This window comes from Triturus cristatus, chromosome 7, assembly GCF_964204655.1.
Source record: "Triturus cristatus chromosome 7, aTriCri1.1, whole genome shotgun sequence".
Taxonomy (NCBI): Eukaryota; Metazoa; Chordata; class Amphibia; order Caudata; family Salamandridae; genus Triturus; species Triturus cristatus.
This window is the reverse complement of record NC_140590.1, coordinates 1354398314-1354423546: the sequence shown is the minus strand read 5'-3', so window position 1 is coordinate 1354423546 and position 25233 is coordinate 1354398314. Positions and strand designations below refer to the sequence as shown.

The 25233-nt window shown below is 50.1% G+C and overlaps 1 protein-coding gene across 8 annotated transcripts in view; it reads left to right on the top strand.

Moving 5' to 3' along the window:
* The window catches only part of RBM39 (RNA binding motif protein 39), a 564082-nt gene that overhangs the window by 254621 nt on the left and 284228 nt on the right, over window positions 1-25233 (top strand). For all 8 annotated transcript variants that reach the window (XM_085619028.1, XM_085619029.1, XM_085619035.1 and 5 more), the window contains one exon: window positions 21102-21306. In XM_085619028.1, the coding sequence (XP_085475154.1) occupies window positions 21102-21306 (205 nt within the window). The remainder of the gene's footprint in view (window positions 1-21101; window positions 21307-25233) is intronic.

The following is a 25233-nucleotide window of genomic DNA, read 5'->3' as shown; positions in this document are numbered from 1 at the left end:
CAGGATGCGCATTTCCACATCCCCATATCCCCATGCTGAAGTCGCACAGGACGTATCTCCGGTTTACGGTAGGGTCGCAACATTATCAGTTTGCGGTCCTTCTGTTTGGTCTTACTACTGCACCTCGAGTCTTCAGCAAGGTGATGGCAGTGGTGGCAGCCCATCTCAGAAGGTCGAGGATTTCAGTTTTCCCCTATCTGGGCGACTGGCTGATCAAAGCGGAGTCACCAGAGAAGGTGCTTCATCATCTGCAGGTTACAACTCAGCTGTTGTACAAATTGGGTTTTTCGATAAACGTACCCAAATCTCACCTGGTGCCCTCTCAGCGCCAACTGTTCATAGGGGCGGTACTGGACACAACTGTGTCGAGCATTCCCACCTCCATAGAGGATTCTCGACATACAGGAAATGATTCCTTTGTTTTACAATGGGGTGGTCGTTTCAGTCCTGAAGGTCCTTCGCCTGCTTGGTATGTTTGCTTCCTACATTCTGTTGGTCAGCCATGCACGCTGGCATATGAGGGCCCTCCAGTGATGCCTCCGCAGGCAGTGGTATCGGCACAAAGGAGATCTCAGGGAGTCTGTGAGGATCTCCAGAGAAGCTGCAGCGGATCTGTCTTGGTGGAGTGTGGGGGGCAATCTGTCTCAAGGAAAGCCATTCCATCTACCTCCATCGGTGGCTACAGTTATAACGGATGCATCCACTTTAGGGTGGGGTGCTCATCTGGGGGATCTGGAAATCAAGGGTCTTTGGTCTCCAGAGGAAAGGTTGCTTCACATCAACCTTCTGGAATTGCGGGCGGTACGTTTGGTGCTCAAGGCCTTTCTCCCTTCCCTTCGCGGTCCGTCGGTTCAAGTCCTGACGGACAACACTACTGCAATGTGGTATGTCAACAAGCAGGGAGGAGTCGGGTCTCTGTGTCTCTGCAGAGAGGCTCTGCCCTCTGGTCCTGGGCTCAGGATCATCAGATTTGTCTGATGGCAAATCATCTGGCCGGAGTTCTGAACGTGCGTGCAGACAGTCTCAGTCGGCAGTTCTCTGCTGACCACGAGTGGAGGCTTCATCCGGAGGTGGCTCGTCATGTCTTCCGGATGTGGGGAACTCCTCGGGTGCACCTGTTTGCCACTCACGAGAACGCTCACTGCCAGTCATTCTGCAGTCTCCAGTATCTGATGCAGGGAGTGTTGGGGGACGCGTTTCAGTTGAGATGGGACTCGCATCTCCTTTACGAGTTTCCTCCCATACCCTTGATTCCTCGGGTTCTGAGGAAGATTTGCCAAGACCGGGCCCAAGTTATATTGATCGCCCCGGATTGGCCAAGAAGGGTGTGGTATACAGATCTTCTCCACCTCTCCTCGTGCCCTCCGCTCCGTCTCCCTCTGAGGGCAGACTTCCGTTCGCAGTCGGAGGGGCAGGTTCTACACCCCCACCTCCAGAGCTTACACCTTCTTGCCTGGAGATTGGACGGGGCAACCTGAATTCTTTTTCTCTCCCGCCAGATGTGGTAGATGTAATTTTGTCTGCCAGACGTCATTCCACCAAATCTATCTATTCCTATAGGTGGTCTAAATTTGTGCTCTGGTGTGGGGAGAAGTAAATTGATCCTTTGAGGGCTCGTTTATCTGACATTCTTCAGTTTGCCCTTTCTCTTGCTCAGCAAGGTTTTGCTGTAGCCACTGTAAAGGGATATCTTTCAGCCTTGACGGCCTGCCTTTGTTTGCCGGATCAACCATCCTTGTTCAAATCGCCTATTGTTTTACAATTTCTAAAGGGCCTTACAAATAAGTTTGCTCCTCCTCCTTTTATTGTACCTCAAAGGGACTTAAATCTTGTCTTAACTTATTTGATGGGTTCTCCCTTCGAGCCCTTACACAAGTGTCCCTTGAGACTGTTGTCTTTCAAGACGGTTTTTCTTATTGCAATCACCTCTGCAAGGAGGGTAAGTGAGCTTCAAGCTCTAAGTTCAAACCCCCCGTTCTTGACCATTCATGCTGAAAGGATGGTACTCAGGACCTGGTCTGCTTTTCTGCCTAAAGTGGTAACTCCTTTCCATCTGGGGCAGTCCATTAACCTCCCTACCTTCCATCCTCCCCCTCACCCTTCCAAGGAGGAGGAGAGACTTCACTGCTTGGACCATAAGAGGGCGGTGAGCTTCTACCTTGACAGGACAAAAGACTTTCGAGTTGATGACCAGCTCTTCTTGGGCTTTGTTGGCTGCAGGAAAGGCAGAGCGGTGCACAAGCGCACCCTTTCCAGATGAATTGTCTTGTGCATCAAGAAATGCTACTGGCCGGTAAGGAACCTCCAGAGGGTTTAAGGGCTCATTCCACTAGAACTAAGTCTTCCACTTCTGCTTTGTCTAGAGGTGTTCCTGTGGAGGACATTTGCAGGGCGACAACTTGGGCCTCCCTTCACACTTTCGCAAAGCATTACTGCTTGGACTCCGAGGTGAGGAGGGACGGACATTTTGCTCGTTCAGTCCTTAAGGACTTTCTGGTATAAAAGGGTGGACACCCTCCTCCGGGAGTGGGACTGCTGGGGGAATCTTTTCACAAGATGAGGAATCCACTGGCAGATGTATCCATCCGAAGAACAAGCTACTTACCTTCGGTAACGCTTTTTCTGGTGGATACAGTATCTGCCTGTGGATTCTTCACTGACCCACCTGCCTTCCCGTTGTCAACCCTTGTATACCTACAATTCTGATGATAGTGTTTCAAAACGTATTGGTTACTGTCAAAGGCATTGTGTTATTTCTTTTGCCTTTCTATTTATTCTCCACACTGTGTTGATTTGTATATTATGTACTGTGTATACTGTGTATATATTGCTGTCCGTCCGTCCGTGTGCCTCGAAGGCACAGAAAAAAAGGGTGGAACTGACGTCATCACGCCGATGAGGTCTTCTTATGGATCCGGTGATGTCAGCGGAGTCGCGAGCGGAGCCGTGTCTCTGTGACGTCGTCTTCGACCTAATCGGCGTGGACTGCTACAAATGTTTCTGAATGTTGCTGGCGCAGGGGATATTCACAAGGTGAGGAATCCACAGGCAGATACTGTATCCACCAGAAAAAGCGTTACCGAAGGTAAGTAACTTGTTCATTACAGCCACACATGCCTTGAATGGATTGTTTCTTACAAAGTAAGCATCAGTTCTTGGCATGCAGTGCTGTAGATTCACATGCACCCTCCCTCCTCCCTGAATACCTGTGTGGCTGGCAGTTTACAATAGTCTATAATACTTGCATGGACATCACATAACTCACACTGGTTCTAACTCCATATTTACCCGCGTTCAGGAAAACAGTCTAACAATGGAGTCAAGGCCCATGCACAATGTTAACGAAAAGATGAGTCACATAGTCTTGTGACCAGAATATAATTAGTCGAAGTAAAACAACTTGTAATCATCCGAGCTCAACACTAGATGGCAGACTTAGGCAAAGCATGTGACTCTACCGACCTACATGCCAAGAACAGATGCTTACTGGTTAAGTAACATAATCCTTTCGGGACAAGTAGTCCCTGAAATTCTTTTCGTTTAAATGAGGTCTTTTCAAGGCTGTTGAGAAATGAAGGGAAAATAATACTTACCTTTGGTCCTGATCTAGAATGTGAAGTGTAGGGAACAGAGGGTTCTGTTGCAGTTACCCCCTACACACCTTTTGCCCCCCTTTGTAGCTACTAGATGCTGATTTTGAACTGACAGTGCCCTGAGCCCTGCTAACCAGACCTCCGTGCCAGTGCTCCTTCCCTAAAACATGGTGTTGTCTAATTGTGCTACAATTGGCAAAGGACTTTAGCACCCCTGTAAGTCCCTAGTAAATGGTACCCCAGGTACCTAGGGCATGGGTACTAAGCTGGGTCTGTGAGGGCAGCAGCATATCGTATGCCACCTAAGGGACCCACATAGAAATTCCACACAGACTGCCATTACAGATTGCCTGACATGGTACAAACCATGATTGAAGACAGGACACTCGTGTGTATCATGTCAAAGTCACTGAATCAAATATATGTAAGTCACCCATACAGCAGGCCTTTGAGTCCTAAGGCAGGGTGCATTACATTTTATGTGAGGACATATCTGCATGAGCAGATATGTCACTTTGATGTCTACTTCTAGTACTAGATATTACAGGTAAGGAGAGAAGCCATCTTAAGGTATGTACTGGTCAAAATGAGTTCCCCAGGTATTTAATGGCATCACTGAAACATAGTGTTTGGTATCAAACACCTCATATTAATAAACCCACACTGATTCCAGGGAGGGATGTATTAATGCATGCAACCAGAGCACACCTTAGAGGTGGCTCCTGAAAACCTACTAGCTACTGATGTGCTGACAGCTTTTCACCAGCCTGCCAGCAGAGATGAGTTTCTGACCCTCAGGGGTGAGGGCCTTTGCTCTCGGGAGGCCTGAATCAGCCTGCTCAGGCAGAGGGTGCTTACACCCCCTCCCACTGGATGACCTGCAGATTCGCATCAGACGGTGAAGCTTCAATAGCCCCTGTGTTTGGTATGCAAATCTGGCTTCCCTCATAGGAGGATGCAGGAGGCGTGTTGCACTGCGAAGTTTGAGACACCTCCTAGGGTAACTGACCGGCTGGAAGTGAATATGACCTTAGACATTCCACCATCTTGTGTATGGTGGAATTAGGAATTCTGGGGCAGGGTGATGCCCATTACCCAAAGGAAGTGGTCATCTAGGGGGTTTAGTGATCCAGGGATAAGTAGCCCTTTGGCTACTACCCCTCACTCCCATTAATGCCCGTAAATTGAGTATTTGTGGGACCCCCTGATACCAGGACTTGGGATTTCGTCAGAAACTAAAGTGGACTGAGAAGACTGCTGACCTGAGAACCGAGGAGCACGACCGATTGGGCGCCATCCCTGCCAGCCTGCCTGCCTGCCTGCTGCACCAGACCCTCTTGGAGCATCCAACTCGTCCTGCTGCAGTGCAGACTCCAAGAGACCTGTAGGGCTGCCAGTGCTTTGCCAATTGCCAAAGAAACTCCCTTGGAGTAGAGGCGCTACTCCCCTGTAGCCTCAGGCACCAAAGAAGCAAGACCCGGTACACTGGCCTGCTGTCTGTGTAGTCTACCGTCTTGGCAACCTTCCAGGAAGAGGTAGCAGCACTCCCACAGGTCAGATTGTCCTCCCTCCAAGTGTGAGGACGCCAGGCCTGACCGGAGCTGCACAGTACCAATACCTGGGGTACTGGACCACTTGCAGCAGCCAAGGGTTGTTGTGTCCAGTCTGACCACCAACGCCGAGCTGACCTGCATGTCGAATTTCAAGACCAATGACTCACATTGTGAGTGGCCAAGATGTGCTGCTTGCCCCACTGCAGCAGAAAGACAAATGTGAGTCTGAAACCAATGCCACCCGATGCCTCAAAGCACCTATGCACCCGCGCCCCAGAGTCCAAGAGGTGACTGTGCCAACAGGGTCCCCACATGCAACAGAGCTAAGCTCATCCGTGGGTTTGCCTAGACTAGACCCCCAGTCCCTTCCTGCAGCCTCTCTCCGCAGACCCCGTCAAACCGCGAGAGACTCCAGCACCGGAACAGACGCCAAAATTCATCACTGTACCAGAGCCCCACAGCCCGAGGAGAAGTGGACCAAGGGTGTTTCTATGTGCCCAAGGATCTCGAGGGTCAAGCCCCCTTGTGGGTTCCACTGTACTGGTCTTCCAATCCCTACTTGCAGCCTCTTTGTAACTGAACCGTTCTCCCATTGAAGTGAATTGGACACCCAACGCTGTGACACATCCCTGCACCCTCTGACCTTGAACCTTGCCCCATACTCAACTTAAGTTCTGAAGAACAGTCCCGTAAGTCGCTACTGTGAGAGAGTGCCATCTTTCTTGCATGGTATGCCCCCACTTTTTGCTGAATTGCTGAATGTACTTTGACTGAGTGTGCCCTGGACTCCTGCCAATCAGGTGCCCAGGGCCTATGTTCCTTCCCTAAAACACAAAACCCAAATTGGCAAACCCTGGCCACATGTCAGCCCCTGGTAAATGGTACCCTAGGTACCCAGGGCCATGTGATCAGGGAAGGCCTCTAAGGGCTGCAGCACTCATTGTGCCACCCTTAGAGACCCTGTACCCTTACACACACACACACACACTGCCCTTGCAGGCCGAGTGTCTGGGTACAAGACAAAACAGTCGACATGGCACACATCCCTGTGTGCCATGCCCACCACCTACACTGCCCTGGCATACATCAGCCACCCCTCTAGCTAGGTGCCCTATGCCAGTGGTGTGGGCACAGAGGCAGGAGCCCTGTGCCCCTACAGTACCCAGGTCCATTCCTGGGCACTGTAAGTGCAGTGCTGCCAACTAAGAGTACATGGTGCTGGGAGCTCGTCAAACACGAACTCCACAGCACCATAATGGCAGCACTGAAGACTGAAGTTTGGTATCAAACTTCTCAGCACATTAAACCCACACTGATGCCAGTGTGGGATTTAATGTACCAAGCACCCCAGAGGGCATCTTAGAGGTGCTCCCTTAAACCAAACCTACAATCCACGTCTGCTCTGAGGCAGCCTAGGCTGCCACCCAGCAGACATGTTGCTGGACCCCTGGGTAGGAGAGCCCCTGCTCTCCTGGGTCTGCAACAATGCACATCCTGGGCGAGGTGCTAAATCTCCTCCCCCAGGATGGGCAGGGGGAAGCTTCAAAGGCATGCCGCCTCTGTGAGCTTCCCCAGGCCACTGCAACCCCCCACTCTGGCAGGAAGCTTTGGCCGGAAACCCCAAATAAGGACAGTGGATGTGCCAGCCTGCCAACCCCACCCCTCAGGTGGGGGAGGCAAGGTGAAGCACATCTCCGGGCTCTCGCCATCTTGAAGATGGGAAGCCCTGCCCAATCAGGACTAGGCTCCTGCCCCCCTCCCACAGGAGAGAGGCAGGATAGGGAGTGTACCCACCCCAGGACAGGGACCCATTGGCCCCTGCCCTTCACCTACCTGTAACCCCCCTAAATCTAGTATTTAGGGGCACCCTGAACCTTCCTTCCCCAGATTCCAAACTACAAAGAAGAGCAAGAAGAAAGAAGACCTGCCCTGCAGCTGCTAAGAAGAGGAAGACACCAACTGCTTTGGCCCCAGCCCAACCGGCCTGTTGACCCTCGAACCTGCTCCTGCTCCAACCCGGCATCTCTTGTGGCCAGCAACCTCCCCAACCCCAGTGGACCTGGCTACCTTTTGGCTCTAAGCCCCTGGGACTCCCATGAGTAGAGGTTCTACTCAAAACCTACCTCTAATCCCTGGCAGCAGCCCGGATCCGCGAACCCAGCACACTCTGCACCAGTCAAGCCTGGCCAGTGCCGGAGTGAACAAAGACCCAGAGGACGACCCCACGGCGACTGACCCAGAGTCCGGCACCCAAGGACCTCCCTCGACACTCCTGAAGAAGCCTGCAGCCTCAGAATAAGGTGCCCCCCCCTACCACGATCAACAGAGGGTCAAATTTCCTGACACCAAAAGGCACCCCTGCGGCCCCCTGTGCCCAATCCCGGGGTACCTACCTACCCACCCAACTTTTGCAGCGTGAACCTTTCTTGATTCACTATGCTGTGCATTATTCCGCGATCTGGTGGTTGGGTCCGGATTCGTAGTCTTTCTTCCCCTCCTCAATGGTAAATTCAGGTTATTTGTAATAAATTACTTTTCAGATTACTTTTGGAATTCCAGGTCTGGCTCCTAGAACCAGCCTTGGGTCAGTATTCAGAATCAAGTGATGAAAGTCGACTTAACTGTAAGGATTTTTAAATAGTTCGAGGCATGTGGGCTGCTGAATTCATATCTGTGCATAGATCGCCGCCTAGTGTTGGGTCCGGATGTTTGCACGTTGTTGTCCTGGAAGAGTCTTCGAAGTATCCTTGGATAGGTGACTCCTCCCCTGGACTACAGTGCGCATGGGCATCCTCTCCATCCTCAGATTGTTTTTTTCCGCCATTGGGTTCGGATGTGCTATCTTAACACAAGTTAGGAAAAACTTTGTCGAGGCCAAAAGGCCTTTAGTTCGCGTCGGTACTGTTTTCTCGATCGGTTTCGATACTACCTTTGTTAGTTTACTAACTTACAGAACCGACTTTTCGCATCTTACCTGCCCATCGACGATGGAATCGAGGACACCATTCAAGAGGTGTCCGGTATGCAATGCGAAATATCCCCACATCGACGTCCATCCGGTGTGCAACAAATGCCTTTCGCAGGATCACGACGAATCTACATGCATGGCCTGTGCCCGGTTCCGTTCCAAGAAGACTCTACGGAATCGACGAGCGGCGAGACTCGAAGCGCAGCACGCGGCACCGGCCCCGGCAGACATCTTCAACGCCGAGACCGAAGATGTCGAAGAATTGGAGATCCTACCCTCCAGTCCCGTTTCCGAACATAACTCCGGATCGGACGACGTCGACTAATCACTCTTTCGCAGAGATGAAGACGACACCGAGGTAGGAGACTACGATGAGGCTTTAGGGGCCGAAGAGAGTAGCTCCAATGACGAGCAAGGCCTACCCGTTCAGACTGAAGAGAGCCCAGTGCCACAGTCTATGGCTCCGGTCGAGGGATCGCCTTCGGGCCTTACCCGATACCTATCCCGCAGTTCTTCGGCCCCGCCCTCGGGCCCGGCCTCGGACATTCAGCGGCAACCAATTATTACCTAAACCGGCTGGTTTCCCTTCTTCCAAACCGAAACCGAAAGCTGCACTGGTTCAATTGAAACCGAAACCAAAAGTGGCGCTGGTCGGATCGAGGCCTTCCACACCTTCGACGCCAGCGAAACGCGTCGGCACCGAGCGCACCAAGCGAGACTTCGGTGCCGAACTTGAAGCGGCCGACGTCGGAGTCGGCATACGGAAAAAGGCCTTCGGTGCCACCAAACCTGATCGGCTCCCGGCGTCGACGCCATCGACTCCAACACCAAAGGTCACACTGCCTGCTGCGTCTCACATCGCTTCCACGGCAACACCAAAGCCTCATGCATCGAAGACGTCGACGGCCATTCCCGCCCCTCGACTCGATGACCCACCGGCGCCGAAAAAGTCCACGGCCGCCTCTACAGACCTGGTCGGCGCTAAAGCCTCAAAGGCGCTCCAAGTGCGACCTGTTGCGGCACAAAGCAGCAAAACCAAAACGGTCCTCTAGGACACGTCGGGCTCCGGCCCAATAAAAGCTCCAGCAGCCTCTTCGGCGCCAGCCAACATTACTTTTGGCCTGCCTCCGTCCACGATCCCAAAAATATTCCAACTCAGGACACGGGTCACCCACACCACAACTACACCTGCTGAGACGTCTCCGTCACATCTCATCGACGCCAACACCGGCAGGATGGTTATCCACGAACGGAGGATAACTTCGGAGCCACCTTTGGAACCTTTCCGGATCCCACTAAAAAGAAAGCTGCCTGTGGACTCAGAACCTGTCCTAAGCGAATCTTTCCACTCGCCCTACCAGGATCCACAATCATTCTCTCCCACACACTCCGACACGGATGTGTTGGAGGACTACATGGGTGACCAAGTCCCCTACCACGGAGACATAGACCCTGATGACCAACAGGACCCTGATCAAACTTGGGGCGACCCTGCAGACCCAGGTGCACCTCTAGATGCACAGGACCCACAACTCTATGGGGCGAAAACATCTCCCACAGAGGACACCGCAGCGTTCAACGCTCTTATTGAACGTGCCGCAAATAATCATGGAGTGCAGCTTCACTCTGACACCGTCGAGGACGACTTTCTTATGGACACCTTCGCATCCTCAGAAAGGCATGTAAAAACTCTGCCCATGTTGAAAGGGGTCCTCAAACCAGCCAAGGACATCTTCAAAGAACCCACCAGGGCACGGGTGATAAACCCCAGGATCGATAAGAAATACAGATCGGCGCCTGGGGACCCTACTTACATCAGAGGCCAATTACCACTAGACTCCATTGTCCTAGCGAATGCTCGCAAGAGGGCACACTCGCAGACGACAGGTGACGCTCCTCCCCCGGACAAAGAGTCCAAGGTGTTAGAGACCTCTGGCAAGCGAGTTGCCGCCCAGGCTGCCAACATATGGCGCATAGCCAACACTCAAGCGCTCCTCGCTCGCTACGATAGAGCGCACTATGACACATTGGAGCAACTACTCCAACATCTCCCTGACCAGTTCAAAGAAGGTGCAGAAATTCTTATCAGAGAGGGACAGCTACTCACAAATGCTTCCATCAAGTGTGCACTGGATGCCGCAGACACAGCTGCCAGGGCCATAAACACAAGCGTCATGCTGCGACGACATGCCTGGTTGCGAATCTCCGGATTCAAACCTGAGGTGCAAAATAATATACTCAACCAGCCTGTCAACCCCGACTATTTATTTGGACCAGAGGTTGACACCACCCTTGAGAAAATAAAAAAGGACACGGACACCGCAAAGTCCATGGGGGCTCTCCAGACTCAGTCCTTTCGGAGCAGCTCCTTTCGTCGCCCCGGAAATAGAGGAGCGGGTAGAGGACAGGGGTCACAGCAGACATACAACAAGGGCAATACACAAACCACCTACGATAAAAACACCCGGGGTGGATATCGTGGCTCCAGTACAAAGGGAAGAGGACGCGGCTACGGCAACACCAGGTCCTCCCCCAAGAACAAGCAGTGACGCCCTGTCCCTTCCTCCTGACCACATAACACCTGTCGGGGGAAGGCTTCAAAGGTTCCTGTCCACGTGGAACTCCATCACCACGGATAGGTGGGTCAAAGATATTGTCAAATACGGTTACTGTCTAGAGCTAACCTCCACTCCACCCACAATACCTCCAAGAAACCGTCCTATGTCCTCAGAGCACTTAACGCTCTTACAGCAGGAGGTGCAAAGTATGCTTCTAAAAGGCGCTATAGAGGTCGTACCCGTCCACGAGCAGGGTACGGGAGTGTACTCCCTCTACTTTTTAATACTAAAAAAGGACGGGTCACTCAGACCTATATTAGACCTAAGACCCCTGAACCAGTACATTCTTTCCGAGCACTTTCACATGCTCACTCTCCAGCAAGTCCTTCCGCTTCTCAAGCAGGGAGACTTCCTAGCCACGCTGGACCTCAAGGATGCGTATTTCCACATACCCATTCACCCCTCACACAAAAAATACCTCAGGTTCACTGTTCAGGGGCAGCACTACCAATTCAAAGTCCTTCTCTTCGGCGTGACAACAGCACCCAGGGTTTTCACGAAGTGCCTAGCTACTGTGGCGGCACATCTACGGAGGCAGCACGTACACGTCTACCCCTACCTGGACGACTGGCTCGTTCAAGCACAATCAGCCCAGCAATGTGCCAACCACATGTCCCGCACCATTCACCTCCTTCACAGTCTGGGATTCTCACTAAATTACCCGAAATCCCATCTCCAGCCCGCACACGTACAACAGTACCTAGGTGCGACTATAGACACTCTGGCGGCCACAGCTCAGCCAAATTTAGTGAGGATCAACAGCATGCAAATGCTGATCTCCAGGTTCAAACCCCAACACTCACTTCCAGCGCGAGTGTTCATGCAGTTGATGGGCATGATGGCCTCCTGCATTTTCATAGTCCCACACGCGAGATTACATATGCGCCCGCTTCAGGAGTGCTTAGCACGTCAGTGGAATCTGGCTCAAGGACAGTTGAAAGACCTAGTGTTGGTGAGCGGTCGGGCATACAACTCTCTGCATTGGTGGAATCCACAAAAACTTTGCAAGGGCCGACCGTTCCAAGAGCCTGTTCCACAAATAGTACTGACAGCGGACGCGTCTCTCCAGGGATGGGGAGCTCATGTACTCCACTACACAGTGCAGGGACTATGGACGACACAACAGAAGAAGATGCACATCAACCTTCTAGAACTGATGGCAATCTTCCTGGCCATGAAGGCTTTCAAAGTACATCTGTGCAACAAAGTCGTGTTGATCCGGACGGACAACATGACTGCCATGTACTACATACAGAAGCAGGGAGGAACACACTCTCCACAGTTGTCTCATCTGGCTCAGAGCATGTGGAAGTGGGCCATTCAGAGGAACATGTTCCTCATGGCAGAGCACCTCCCGGGCAAGGACAACCAGATGGCGGATCTGCTCAGCAGACACAGCCACCAGATGCACGAGTGGGAGCTACACCCTTCAGTACTCCAACCGTACTTCCAGCAGTGGGGTCATCCAGAAATAGACCTCTTCGCCACAAGCGAAAACGCAAAATGCCAAAGCTTTGCCGCCAGGTTCCCACATCCGCAGTCGCAGGGCAATGGATGAACTGGTCCGGCAGATTTGCGTACGCTTTTCCCCCAGCCGTTGATACCGCTGGTGGCTCGCAAACTCAGACAACACTCCCTGACACTCGTCCTAGTTGCTCCTACGTGGGCACGCCAGCCATGGTACACCACCTTCCTCGAACTTTCCGTGGTGCCGCACCAAAGGCTGCGGATCAAACCCGCACATTTGACGCAGAACCATGGAGAGATTCAGCACCCAGATCCGCAACAGCTGAACCTGGCAATCTGGCTCCTGAAGTCCTAGAGTTTGGCTACCTCAACCTGCCACCTGACTGTATGGACATCATCAAGGAGGCCAGGAGACCCACTACAAGAGCTTGCTATGCAGCCAAATGGAAAAGGTTCGTCATTTATTGCAGTAATAATGACGTTAACCCGCTGGACGCATCCATCCAAAACATCATTTGTTACCTCTTACACCTATACCGATGCAATCTGGCGTACACCTCTATACGTGTCCATTTGACCGCAATATCAGCCTATCTGCAAACCAGGCAGCACCTCTCACTATTCAGAGTGCCTGCCATCAAAGCATTCTTGGAAGGACTCAAACGAGTCATTCCACCAAGCCACCCACCGGCTCCAATGTGGAACCTCAACCTGGTCCTCACACGCCTGATGGGTCCACCCTTTGAATCTCTCCACTCATGCGAGATTCAATTCCTCACCTGGAAAGTAGCTTTCCTGGTAGCGATCACTTCTTTAAGAAGAGTTAGTGAACTCCAGGCACTAACAGTTCAAGAGCCATTTATACAGGTCCACGCCAACAGGGTCGTACTACGTACCAACCCCAAATTCATGCCCAAGGTAATATCGCAGTTCCACATGAATCAAACTATTGAACTGCCCGTTTTCTTCCAAAACCCACAAACTGTCGCGGAAAGAGCACTCCATACACTAGATGTAAGGAGGGCCCTCATGTACTACATCGACAGGACTAAACCCTTTAGGAAGACAAAACAACTGTTCGTTGCCTTTGCCCCACACCACAAAGGTAACGCCATCTCCAAAGCAGGGATAGCCAGATGGATAGTTAAGTGTATTCAAATTTGTTATCAAAAGGCAAAACGCACATTAACTATTCCCCCACGAGCCCACTCAACACGTAAGTTAGGGGCCTCCATGGCTTTTCTAGGAAATATTCCCCTGCATGATATATGTAGAGCAGCCACCTGGTCCACTACACACACATTTACCAAACACTATTGCGTAGATGTGCAATCAAAACAGCAGGCAGCTGTAGGACAGGCTGTTCTCAGAACCCTTTTTCAGACCGCTGCAGCTGGCACTGGTAACCGCCGCTAATAGAGGGCACTGCTATACATTCTATGCACAGATATGAATTCAGCAGCCCACATGCCTCGAACTGAATATGCTACTTACCAGTATGCATCTGTTCTTGGCATGTAGGGCTGCTGACATTCATATCGCCCTCCCTCCTCCCCGGCGCCTGTAGCAGCTGCAGCTCTCAGAATTACTGTAAGCATGGTCATCACTTTCTGTATCTACTCCATCACTGCCACAATGGCGAAAAACAATCTGAGGATGGAGAGGATGCCCATGCGCACTGTAGTCCAGGGGAGGAGTCACCTATCCAAGGATACTTCGAAGACTCTTCCAGGACAACAACGTGCAAACATCCGGACCCAACACTAGGCGGCGATCTATGCACAGATATGAATGTCAGCAGCCCTACATGCCAAGAACAGATGCATACTGGTAAGTAGCATATTCAATATTTAGCTATTTCAAAAGTTAGCACTTAAAAAATATTTCAAAGAAAACATTCAATGGATCTCTATGGCAAGAAATTCAAATTGCAGGTAGAGTACTTTATCGTTACTTTAGTAATCCAGGACTGGGTACCTAGACCCAGGACTGGGGTACTTATCAAAAACAGGTAAGTAATTTCGTTTGCAGAAATGGTACGATTTTAAAAGAATATTTCAAATTTGCAAAAATAGACAGAAGAAATTTCACAGAAAAGCAGACAATGGTTTCCTATGGGAGAAAAATGAGTTAGAGGTAAGTATAGTTGTGAACACTTTTCAGGGTCAGGGCTGGGCACCAAGATCCAGCACTGGGAGCTCACCTAGGAGCAGGTGAGTAAATTCGTTTTTGTCACTTGGCTGATTTTTGGTGAATTTTTGCAGTTTTGAAAAGTTCACACTTAGAAGATTTTTGAAGAAAAAGCCAGTCAATGTTACCCTATGAGGAAAATGAAGTTAGCGGTTTAAGGGTAAGTACTCGACTGGCAGAGTTGAAATTCCGGGCATGGACTCGGGGGTCCCCCAGTGTCAGGTAGGTACAGTTGGTTCACCCTCAGCGGTTTCAGGACGGCCGGGTGCAGAGAGAGTTAGGCCCAATTTCTTTACGCCACGAGTAGTAAAGAGATTCCTGGAAGGGGCAAAAAGAATAGCGCCACCAAAGAGGATGCTGCCTCCGGCATGGAACCTCACCATAGTCCTTACGGAACTTATGAAGGCGCCCTTTGAGCCCATTCACAAGGCCTCCCTTCAAATGCTAACAATGAAGACAGCATTTCTGGTGGCAATAACCTCACTGCGCAGAGTAAGCGAGCTGCAAGCGCGAACGCTGCAAGAGCCCTGCATCCAGAAACACAAGGACAGAGTCCTAATGAGAACGGACCCACACTTCATGCCAAAGGTGGTGTCAGCATTCCATATAAATCAGACAATTCAAATACCAAGTTTCTTTCAGAACCCAGCAACAAGTGCAGAAAGGGCTCTGCACACTCTAGACGCTAGAAGGGCGGTGATGCACTACATCGAGAGAACCAAAGAACACAGGAAAACCAAGCAGTTTTTTGTGTCCTTCGCAACGAACTTCCTGGGTAGACCAGTGACAAAAGGCACCATCGCACGATGGATTGCACTAACAATACAATTCTGCCACAATCAGGCAGGGCAAGAACTATCCGAGGGGCCACGGGCCCACTCCACAAGGAAGAAGGGAGCAACAATTGCCTTTCTGGCAAATACACCCATTCAAGTCATATGCCTGGCGGCAACATGGGCTTCGGTGCACACGTTCACCAAGCACTACTGCGTGGATATACAGATAAATAAGGATGCACAAGTAGGGCAGAAGGTGCTCCAACATATATTCAACGACCAACGCTCATCTTCCACCCAGCCGCCACAGAAATAAGAAACCGCTACAAAATCTATGCACATCATAGTGAATCCAGAAAGATTCACGCTGCAAAACGAATAGTTTTCTTACCGGTCGGTGTAGTTTTGCAGCTTGAAGATCTTTCTGGATTCACTAGCGGACCCACCCACCTCCGCCAGAAAGATGAGGCAGGAGAAAAAGGTGGAAGGACAAAGACTAAAATTACAAGATAATACTCAAAGGATATATAAAAGGGAAATTACTAAAACGCCTAAGGTAAAAAAAAAAAAAGAGGAAGGGAAAAAAGAACCCGAAGATGGCGCCCCAAAGGTGGGACTTCCGCAGGAAGCACTCCGACGTCACGAAAGGTACACCAAATGGTGGGACGTCGACGCCCACCTGGGCTACGAAAAAAAAAAAGAGACTAAGATTCCGGACCCAACCACCAGATCGCGGAATAATGCACAGCAAAGTGAATCCAGAAAGATCTTCAAGCTGCAAAACTACACCGACAGGTAAACTATTAGTTACCTCTCAAAGTGGTGGTGGCACCTGAAGAATCCTCGTCCCCGAGCTTGCAGCCTTTTTCTAAACCGGAGATTTCCCATTGAAATCAATTGAGCGGTCAAAGGCTCAAAAGCACTCTGCTCCCAGCTGCCCGAGTGGCCCTGGCAGTGAAAACTACACCCACCTACTTCCCCACTTGCCCTGAGTAAGTGGCCAGGAGCCTAGCTCCCACAGACGCGTGGCTTGCCAGTCAGCAGCCACCAACCAAGGCCCCCCTATCCCTCATAGGATAACATTGGGCCTAACTCTCTCTGCACCCGGCCGCCCTAGAGTCGCTGAGGGTGAACCAACTGTACCTACCTGACCCTGGGGGACCCCCGAGTCTATGCCCAGAACCTCAACTCTGCCAGTCGAGTACTTACCCTAAAACCGCTAACTCTATTTTCCTCATACGGTAACATTGACTGGCTTTGTCCTGAAATTGCTTCTAAGTGTGGACTTTTCAAATCTTCAAATATTCACCAAAATCAACCGAGTAACGAGAACGAAATTACTCACCTGCTCTTAGGTGAGCTCCCAGTGCTGGATCTTGGTGCCCAGCACTGACTCTGGAAAATACTTACAACTGTACTTACCCGTAACCCAATTTTCTTCCATAGGAAATCATTGACTGTTTTTCTGTGAAATTTCTTCTAAGTGTCAATTTCTGCAATCTTTAAATATTCTTCAAAAATCGTATATCTGAAAACGTAATTACTTACCTGTTTTGGATAAAGGTCCCAGTACTGAGTCTAGGCACCCAGTACTGGATTACAAAAGTAACGAGAACATACTGTACCTGCAACTTGAATTTTCTTCCATAGGGAATCATTGACTGTTTTCTTTGAAATATTTTCTAAGTGTCAACTTTTAAAATAGCTAAATATTGTTTAAAAATCATTACAGTAATTAAGTCGACTTTCATCACTTGATTCTGAGTACTGACCCAGGACTGAATCTAGGATCCAGTCCTGGAATTCCAAAAGTAATCCTAAAAGTAATCTGTGGCAAATAACATGAAACTTCCATTGAACTCAATGCATTATTGTGTTTAAAATAGTGTTGCCTATTGCAACCACTTGTAACTGTTTACAAAAGTCAATTACATATCGCAAAAGTATTTATATAAAGCATCTCATTCTGAGAGAGTATATTTTAATTCCAATTGTTGGTTCTAAAATAAAACAAGCATATATTTTTTATATATAAACCATTGGCCTAGAGTTCAGTTATTGAGTGTGTGAGACCATTTGCTGACTGTGTACAACAAATGCTTTATACTGTCCTCTGATACTGCCTTACTGCTCGACCAAGCTACCACTTTAGAGAGTAAGGTTATATCTAACTTTAGCCTCTGTCAAACCCTTGGGGACTGTGGACTCTGTACACCCTGTACCTGTGAGAATGTGGCTCTGAATATACTGTTCCTTAATAGGTACAGGCTGTACAGAGTCCACAGACCCCAAGGGTTTAACAGAGGTTAAAGTTAGATATAACCTTACTCTCCAAAGTGGTCGCCTGGTCGAGCAGTAAGGCAGTATCAGAGGACAGTGTAAAGCATTTGTTGTACACACTCAGTCAGCAAATAGTTCCACACACTCAATAACTGAACTCTAGGCCAATGGTTTGTATATAAAAAATATATGCTTGTTTTATTTTAGAACCAACACTTGGAATTAAAATATACTTTCTCAACAGGAGATGTTTCATAAAAATACTTTTGTATATGCAATAGACTTTTTAGTAAACAGTTACAAGTAGTTGCAGTAGGCAACTCTATTTCTAAACACAATACATTGAGCTCAATGATAAATTCAAGTTATATGCAACAGATTACTTTTTAGATTACTTTAGTAATTCCAAGACTGGATCCTAGATTCAGTCCCGGGTCAGTTCTCAGAATCAGTTGTTGAAAGTCGACTTTGGTACTGTAATGATTTTTAACTAATATTTGGCTATTTTAAAAGTTAGCACTTAGAAAATATTTCAGAGCAAACAATCAATGATTTCCTATGAGAGAATTTGGGTTACAGGTACAGTAGGTTATCGTTACTTTTGTAATCCAGTACTGGGTGCCTAGACTCAATACTGGGACCTTTATCCAAAACAGGTAAGTAATTACGTTTTCAGATGTTATACGATTTTTGAAGAATATTTAGAAATTGAAGAAATTGATACTTAGAAGAAATTTCACCGAAAAACAGTCAATGGTTTCCTATGGAGGAAAAATGAGTTAAAGGTAAGTACATTTGTGGGTATTTGTCAGAGTCAGTGCTGGGCACCAAGATCCAGCACTGGGAGCTCACCTAAGAGCAGGTGAGTAAATTCGATGTCACTCGGCTGATTTTTGGGGATTATTTGAAAAGTCCACACTTAGAAGAAATTTCAGGAAAAAGCCAGTCAATGTTACCCTACGAGGAAAATAGAGTTTGCGGTTTAAGGGTAAGTACTCGACTGGCAGATTTGAGGTTCTGGGCATAGACTCGGGGGGGGGGGGGGGGGGGGGGGGTCTCCCAGGGTCAGGTAGGTGCAGTTGTTTCACCCTCAGCGACTCTAGGGCGGCCGGGTGCAGAGAGAGTTAGGCCCAATGTTATCCTATGAGGGATAGGGGGGCCTTGTTTGGTGGCTGCTGTCTGGCAAGCCACGCGGCTGTGGGAGCTGGGCTCCTGGTCACTTACTCAGGGCAAGTGGGGAAGTAGGTTAGTGTAGAGAGGGCACTGCCAGGGCCACTCGGGCGGCTAGGTGCAGGGTGCTTTTGAGCCGTCGGGCGCTCAATTGATTTCTACGGGAAATCTCCGGTTTGGAAAAAGACTGCAGGCTCAGGGACGAGGACTCTTCAGGTGCCACCACCACTTCGAGAGGTAAGTTGGGTAGTTGGAGGATAGGTAGGTACCCCGGGATTGGACACAGAGGGCCGTGGGGCGCCGGGTTCAGGGGTGCCTGGTTCAGGGGTGCCTTTTGGTGTCGGAAAATCTTACCCTCTGTTGATCGCGGTTGGGGTGGCACACTGTTCTGAGGCTGCAGGCTTCTTCAGGATTGTCGAGGGGGGGTCCTTGGGTGCCGGACTCGGGGTCACAGTCGCCGTGGGGTCGTCCTCGTGGGTTTAGTTCACCTCCGGCACCGGCCTTGTTTGGCGGGTGCAGTGTGCTGGGATCGCGGTTCCGTGCTGCTGCCAGGGGTGAAAGGTAGGTTCTGAGTAGAGCCTCTACTCATGGGAGTCCCAGGGGATCAGAGTTTATAGGTAGCCAGGTCCTCCGGGGTTTCTGAGGTTGCTGGCCACAAGAGATGCCGGGTTTGGAGCAGGAGCAGGTCCGAGGTAGACAGGCCGGTAGGGCTTGTGCCAAAGCAGTTGGTGTCTTCCTCTCCTTCGCAGCTCTTCGCAGGTCTTCTTTTCTTCTCGCTCCTCTTGTAGTTTCGGAATCTGGAATCTGGGGAAGGAAGGTTCAGGGTGCCCCTAAATACTAGATTTAGGGGCGTTACAGGTAGGTGAAGGGCAGGGACCAATGGGTCCCCGTCCTGGGGTGGGTACACCCCCTATCCTGCCTCTCTCCTGTGGGAGGGGGGGCAGTAGCCTAGTCCTGATAGGGTAGGGCTCCCCATCTTCAAGATGGCGAGAGCCCGGAGATGTGCTTCACCTCGCCTCCCCCACCCGAGGGGTGGGGTTGGCAGGCTGGAACATCCCCTGTCCTTATTTGGGGTTTCCGGCCAAAGCTTCCCACCAGAGTGGGGGTTGCAGGGGCCTGGGGAAGCTCACAGAGGCGGCATGCCTTTGAAGCTTCCCCCTGCCCGTCCTGGGGGAGGAGATTTAGCACCTCGCCCAGGATGTGCATTGTTGCAGGACCAGGAGAGCAGGGGCTCTCCTACCCAGGGGTCCAGCAACATGACTGCTGGGTGGCAGCCTAGGCAGCCTCCGAGCAGACGTGGATTCGTAGGTTAGGTTGCAGGGGTACCTCTAAGATGCCCTCTGGGGTGCTGGGTACATTAAATCCCACACTGGCATCAGTGTGGGTTTAATGTGCTGAGAAGTTTGATACCAAACTTCCCAGTCTTTAGTGTTGCTGTTATGGTGCTGTGGGGCTCGTGTTTGACGAGCTCTCAGCACCATGTACTCTTAAATGGCAGCACTGCACTTACAGGGCTCAAGAATTGACCTGGGCACTGTAGGGGCACAGGGCTCCTGCTCCTGTGCCCACACCATTGGCATAGGGCACCCAGCTAGAGGGGTGACTGATGTATGCCATGGTAGTGTAGGTGATGGGCATGGCACACAGGGATGTGTGCCATGTCGACTTGGCTTTGGTTTTGCACCCAAATACTCAGCCTGCAAAGGCAGTGTGTGTGTGTGTAAGGGTACAGGGCCTCTAAGGGTGGCACAAGGTGTGCTGCAGCTCTTAGAAGTCTCCCTTGGTCACAAAGCCCTGGGTACTTCGGGTACCATTTACTAGGGCCTGACATGTGGCCAGGGTTTGCCAATTAGGGTTTGTTTTGTTTTAGGGAAGGAACATAGGCCCTGGGCACCTGATTGGCAGGAGTCCAGGGCACTCTCAGTCAAAGTACATTCAGCAATTCAGCAAAAAGTGGGGGCATACCATGCAAGAAAGATGGCACTTTCTCACAGTATCTATTTGGGAACAGTATATACAGAGCCACTTTCTCACAGCTACTAAGTGCCTGAATGTCCATTTCTGAAAACTGTAAAAATTCATAACTCAAAGTGCTTACACAATTCCGATTGTCTTGACATGCAAATTTGTATAAAAGTACATGTTATTTTTATAAATTGATATCTGCTATTCTTTGAGTGTCTCCCTTATTGTCTGTGTGTATTCTAAATGCTTAACACTACCCTCTGATATGCCAAACTGCTCACCCACACTACCACAGCATTTGGCTGTCATTTATGCCTCTATAATTCCTTTGGGTTTTAGCCTGCACTCTGCACAGGGTACCTCAGTCTGGTGTACTATACAGCCAGCTTTCTACAAAAGGTCCAGGCAAGCACCTTTACCTATTGGTTGTAGGTCTAGCTTTGATTGATTTGATTTCAGTCCTGACATTCTCTTTCACTAATTGATTGGATGTGTTTTTAATGAAACTATTTTTGTTTTAGTTTTCAGATTCAGAATGTGCCAAAAAAGCGTTAGAACAACTAAATGGTTTTGAGCTGGCTGGTAGGCCGATGAAAGTTGGCCATGTTACTGAACGTGCTGATGCTTCTAGCGCCAGTTCCTTTTTGGATAGCGATGAACTTGAAAGGACTGGAATTGATTTGGGAACAACTGGTCGCCTGCAGCTGATGGCAAGACTGGCTGAGGGTAAGTTTAAATTACAAATACTTTGTGTGGTTCCAGCTGACGTAATGTTGTCTACGTTAAGTTAATGTCTGGGAGTGGAACTAGTTGGTCACTTACTTTTACTGTTAGATTCTCAGGTGGTTGATTCCTCATCATGGGATTTTCTTCAATATTCCTAAATAGAAGATTTATCATACGCGCAGGAAATTTAGCACACTTAAAAATGTACAGTTTCATTTTCAAAAGTATTTTCCCATCCGAACCATGCCTATAAGCAACCATGTTTTCCTTATTTTTTTTATTTTTCCATTACATTATTTCATTTAGTTAATTAAAAAATGTAAGCCCTCCCCTACTTTGTGTAAAAAAAAAAAAGAAATCATAAGAACTGGCTGCCTCATACTAATGTTCATAAACTGTAGAATCTAGTTTTTGAACCTCTGCTGCTGCTGCATCAGTTTGTCCTGTAAATGTACAGCTGCATACTAAATGGTTCTTGAACAGTTATGCCTTTTCAGGTATTATTTTAGCCCGAAATATATGTTCGAGGCATATGAGCTGCAGATTGTACACTTAGCATAGGTCGCCATCTGGTGTTGGGCCCGGATGTTTGCAGTTTGTTTTTCTTCTTGGACCGTCTTTGGAAGTCACGAGTTTGGTGACTCCTCCTTCGGTCCGTACTGCGCATGGGCTTCGGCTCCATCCTCAGATTGTTTTTTTCCGCCATCGGGCTCGGATGTGATCCTTCGTACTCCGGCTTCGAACTTCTACGGTTCCAGCCTCGACGGAAAATCCTCGATTCTTCGAGTTCCTTCATCATCTTCATCTCTCGAAGCGGCACTTTTTCCATCCCGTACATCGACACCGGCCTTCGGGCCCTCCGCGACTCCGGTCCCGGCCGATGGAAAGGACTCCGTTTAAAAAGTGCCCAAAATGTGGGTCTAAATTTCCCCACACCGACCTCCATCAGGTGTGTAACCTTTGCCTCTCTCCGGAACACGAGGCTCGAGACTGCCCCGCCTGCAAGTCTTTTCGATCGAAGAAAACGATCCGAGATCGAAAGGCTCGACGCACCATGGCGCACTCATCCTCGACAGTTCCACCGGACATCTTCGGAGACGACGCCGAAGCTTCGGGGCAGACACACACCGAACTGGGAGAAGACATCGTCAGCGCTTCCGAGGCCGACGACTCCGACCTGGAGGACGTAACACCAGGACAGCGGGCCGTGAGTACAATGCCCCCTCCCAGCCCCGCACCGAAAACCAAAGAGACTCCGGTTACTCCCTCGCCTGCCGGCCTGGGCAAAACCAAAACCAAAGCCTCGATCACCCCACCTTCGGGCCCGGTGTCGAAGCACTCAAAGTCTCACGGCAGCTCGGGATCGAGCCAGCCGACGCCCGGTGCCGATAAACACCACTCGGCACCGAAGCCTGCAAAATCCAGCTCGACTCCGAAACCACCGGTGCCGAAGCCTGGACACTCGGCGCCGACCAAACACAAACAGAAATCGGTCGGCACCGACGCTCCGGCGCCGAAACAGCATTCGACGCCGAAACACACGGAGACCTCCAAAAAGCAGGGCGTACACAGAACATCGAAACCTCCGGTTCCGAAATCGCCGGTGCCGACAGACGACTCGGCGCCATTGGCTCTGTTTACACCAGACCCTTTACAAAAGACTTTGTCCAGAGATCCAAAGACTGGCCTTTTGACTGTGATTACTAAGAAGCGTCGCCTTGAGGCTCCGGCTCCTCCTCCTCCACCCAAAAAGAGGGACTCAGCTACTTCTCCCCTTAGAGTACCCTCCCCACTGCCACCCCCCCTCCCACCACCACCCCCTCCACCTTTACCTCACTACGATCCGGCCCCATCCCCAGACCCGGATGACGGGGACCCGGACAATGACCCAGGGGACGCCCCAATGGATCCCACTCCACCAGGGACCCCAGATCCATGGGAGGATTATAATAACCCTGATGTACCCAATGTACCTCAAGACGACCTATACCCATCAAGGCCGTCTCCTCCAGAGGACTCTTTAGGGTTTCACCATTTAGTGCAGAGAGCAGCACACTACCATGGGGTGGACATGCACACGGAACCAGTGGAAGAAGACTTCCTACTGGATACATTTGATTTACAAGATCGTTCCACTGCTATTTTACCCATGCTTAAGGGTGTCACCAAGCACGCTACAGAGGTATTCAAAGACCCTGTCAGAGCCAGAGTACTAAACCCTAGAATAGAGAAGAAGTACAAGGCGGCACCCACAGACCCTGCATACATCAAGGGCCCTGCTCCTCTAGATTCCCTAGTTGTCTCCACAGCTAGAAAGAGGGCTAACTCCCAATCCTCAGGAGATGCCCCACCACCAGACAAGGAATCTAAACTTCTGGACGCGTCTGGTAAACGCACCGCCTACCAGGCTGCAAACATGTGGCGCATTGCAAATACACAAGCACTGCTTGCGCGATATGATAGAGCACACTATGATGAATTAGAGGCTCTTATGCAGCACCTTCCAGAGAAATACAAACGCCAAGCTCATGACCTGATACAGGAGGGCAAACTAATCACAAACACCTCCATTAAGTGTGCCCTCGATGCAGCAAACACTGCTTCTAGAGCCATAAACACCAGTGTCCTGCTTCGACGCCATGCCTGGCTCAGGATATCAGGGTTCAAGCCTGAGGTCCAGACATCAATACTTAATCACACCTTTGACCAGCAAACACTCTTTGGCCCAAAGGTAGACGAAGCGCTCGAAAAAATGAAGAAAGATACAGACACAGCGAAGTCTATGGGAGCGCTCCAGACCCAAGCCTCTAAGCGTTCCTTTCGACGCTCGTCCTTTCGTGGCACAGGTAGAGGCTCCTCCACCGATAATGCCTCTACCTCCTACAAATCCCCTCCTCAAAATACCTTTTCAAAGGGCAACCAAAGAGGTGGTTACAGAGGCAACAACAATAAGGGCAGGGGCAAAACCAACAATACCCGTTCTGCCACCCCACCCGCACAATGACTCCCCTTCGCTCCCCCCAGACCATTCCACTCCGGTCGGGGGCAGACTACAAGATTTTATCCACGTATGGGAGTCCATAACATCGGACAAATGGGTGACCCAAATCATTCGGTCAGGGTACTGCCTCGAGCTAACATCTACCCCACCCAATATCCCACCAAGGCACCGTCCAATGTCCCAAGAGCATTCCACACTGCTCAAACAAGAGGTACTCTCGCTCCTCCAGAAACACGCCATAGAGCAGGTACCCGACAATCAACGAAATCTAGGGGTCTACTCCCTATATTTCTTAATCCCAAAGAAAGACGAGACCCTCAGACCCATTCTGGATCTCCGGCCTCTAAATGCCTACATACATTCAGACCACTTTCACATGGTCACCTTACAACAAGTCCTCCCACTCCTCTGCCAGGGAGACTTTCTCACAACACTGGATCTGAAAGACGCGTACTTTCACATTCCAATACACCCCTCTCACAGAAAATACCTCAGGTTCGTGGTGGACGGGCAACATTACCAATTCAAGGTTCTCCCCTTCGGGGTCACCACTGCACCACGGGTGTTTACCAAATGCCTAGCAGTAGTAGCAGCACACCTCAGACGTCAACATGTTCACGTCTTCCCTTACTTAGACGACTGGCTCATAAAAGCCGCGTCCTACCACCAATGCGTGCAACATACAAACAGCACCATCCAACTGCTTCATCAGCTAGGCTTCACGGTGAACTACCAAAAGTCCCACCTCATACCATCTCACACAAAGCAATATCTCGGGGCCACCATAGACACCTCAAAAGGTATTGCCTATCCAAACTCAGCCACAATCACAAGCATTCTAGCCTTACGCAAAATATTCCTTCCTCAACACTCTCTACCAGCAAGAGTGTTTATGAAGCTCATAGGGATGATGGCGTCTTGCATCT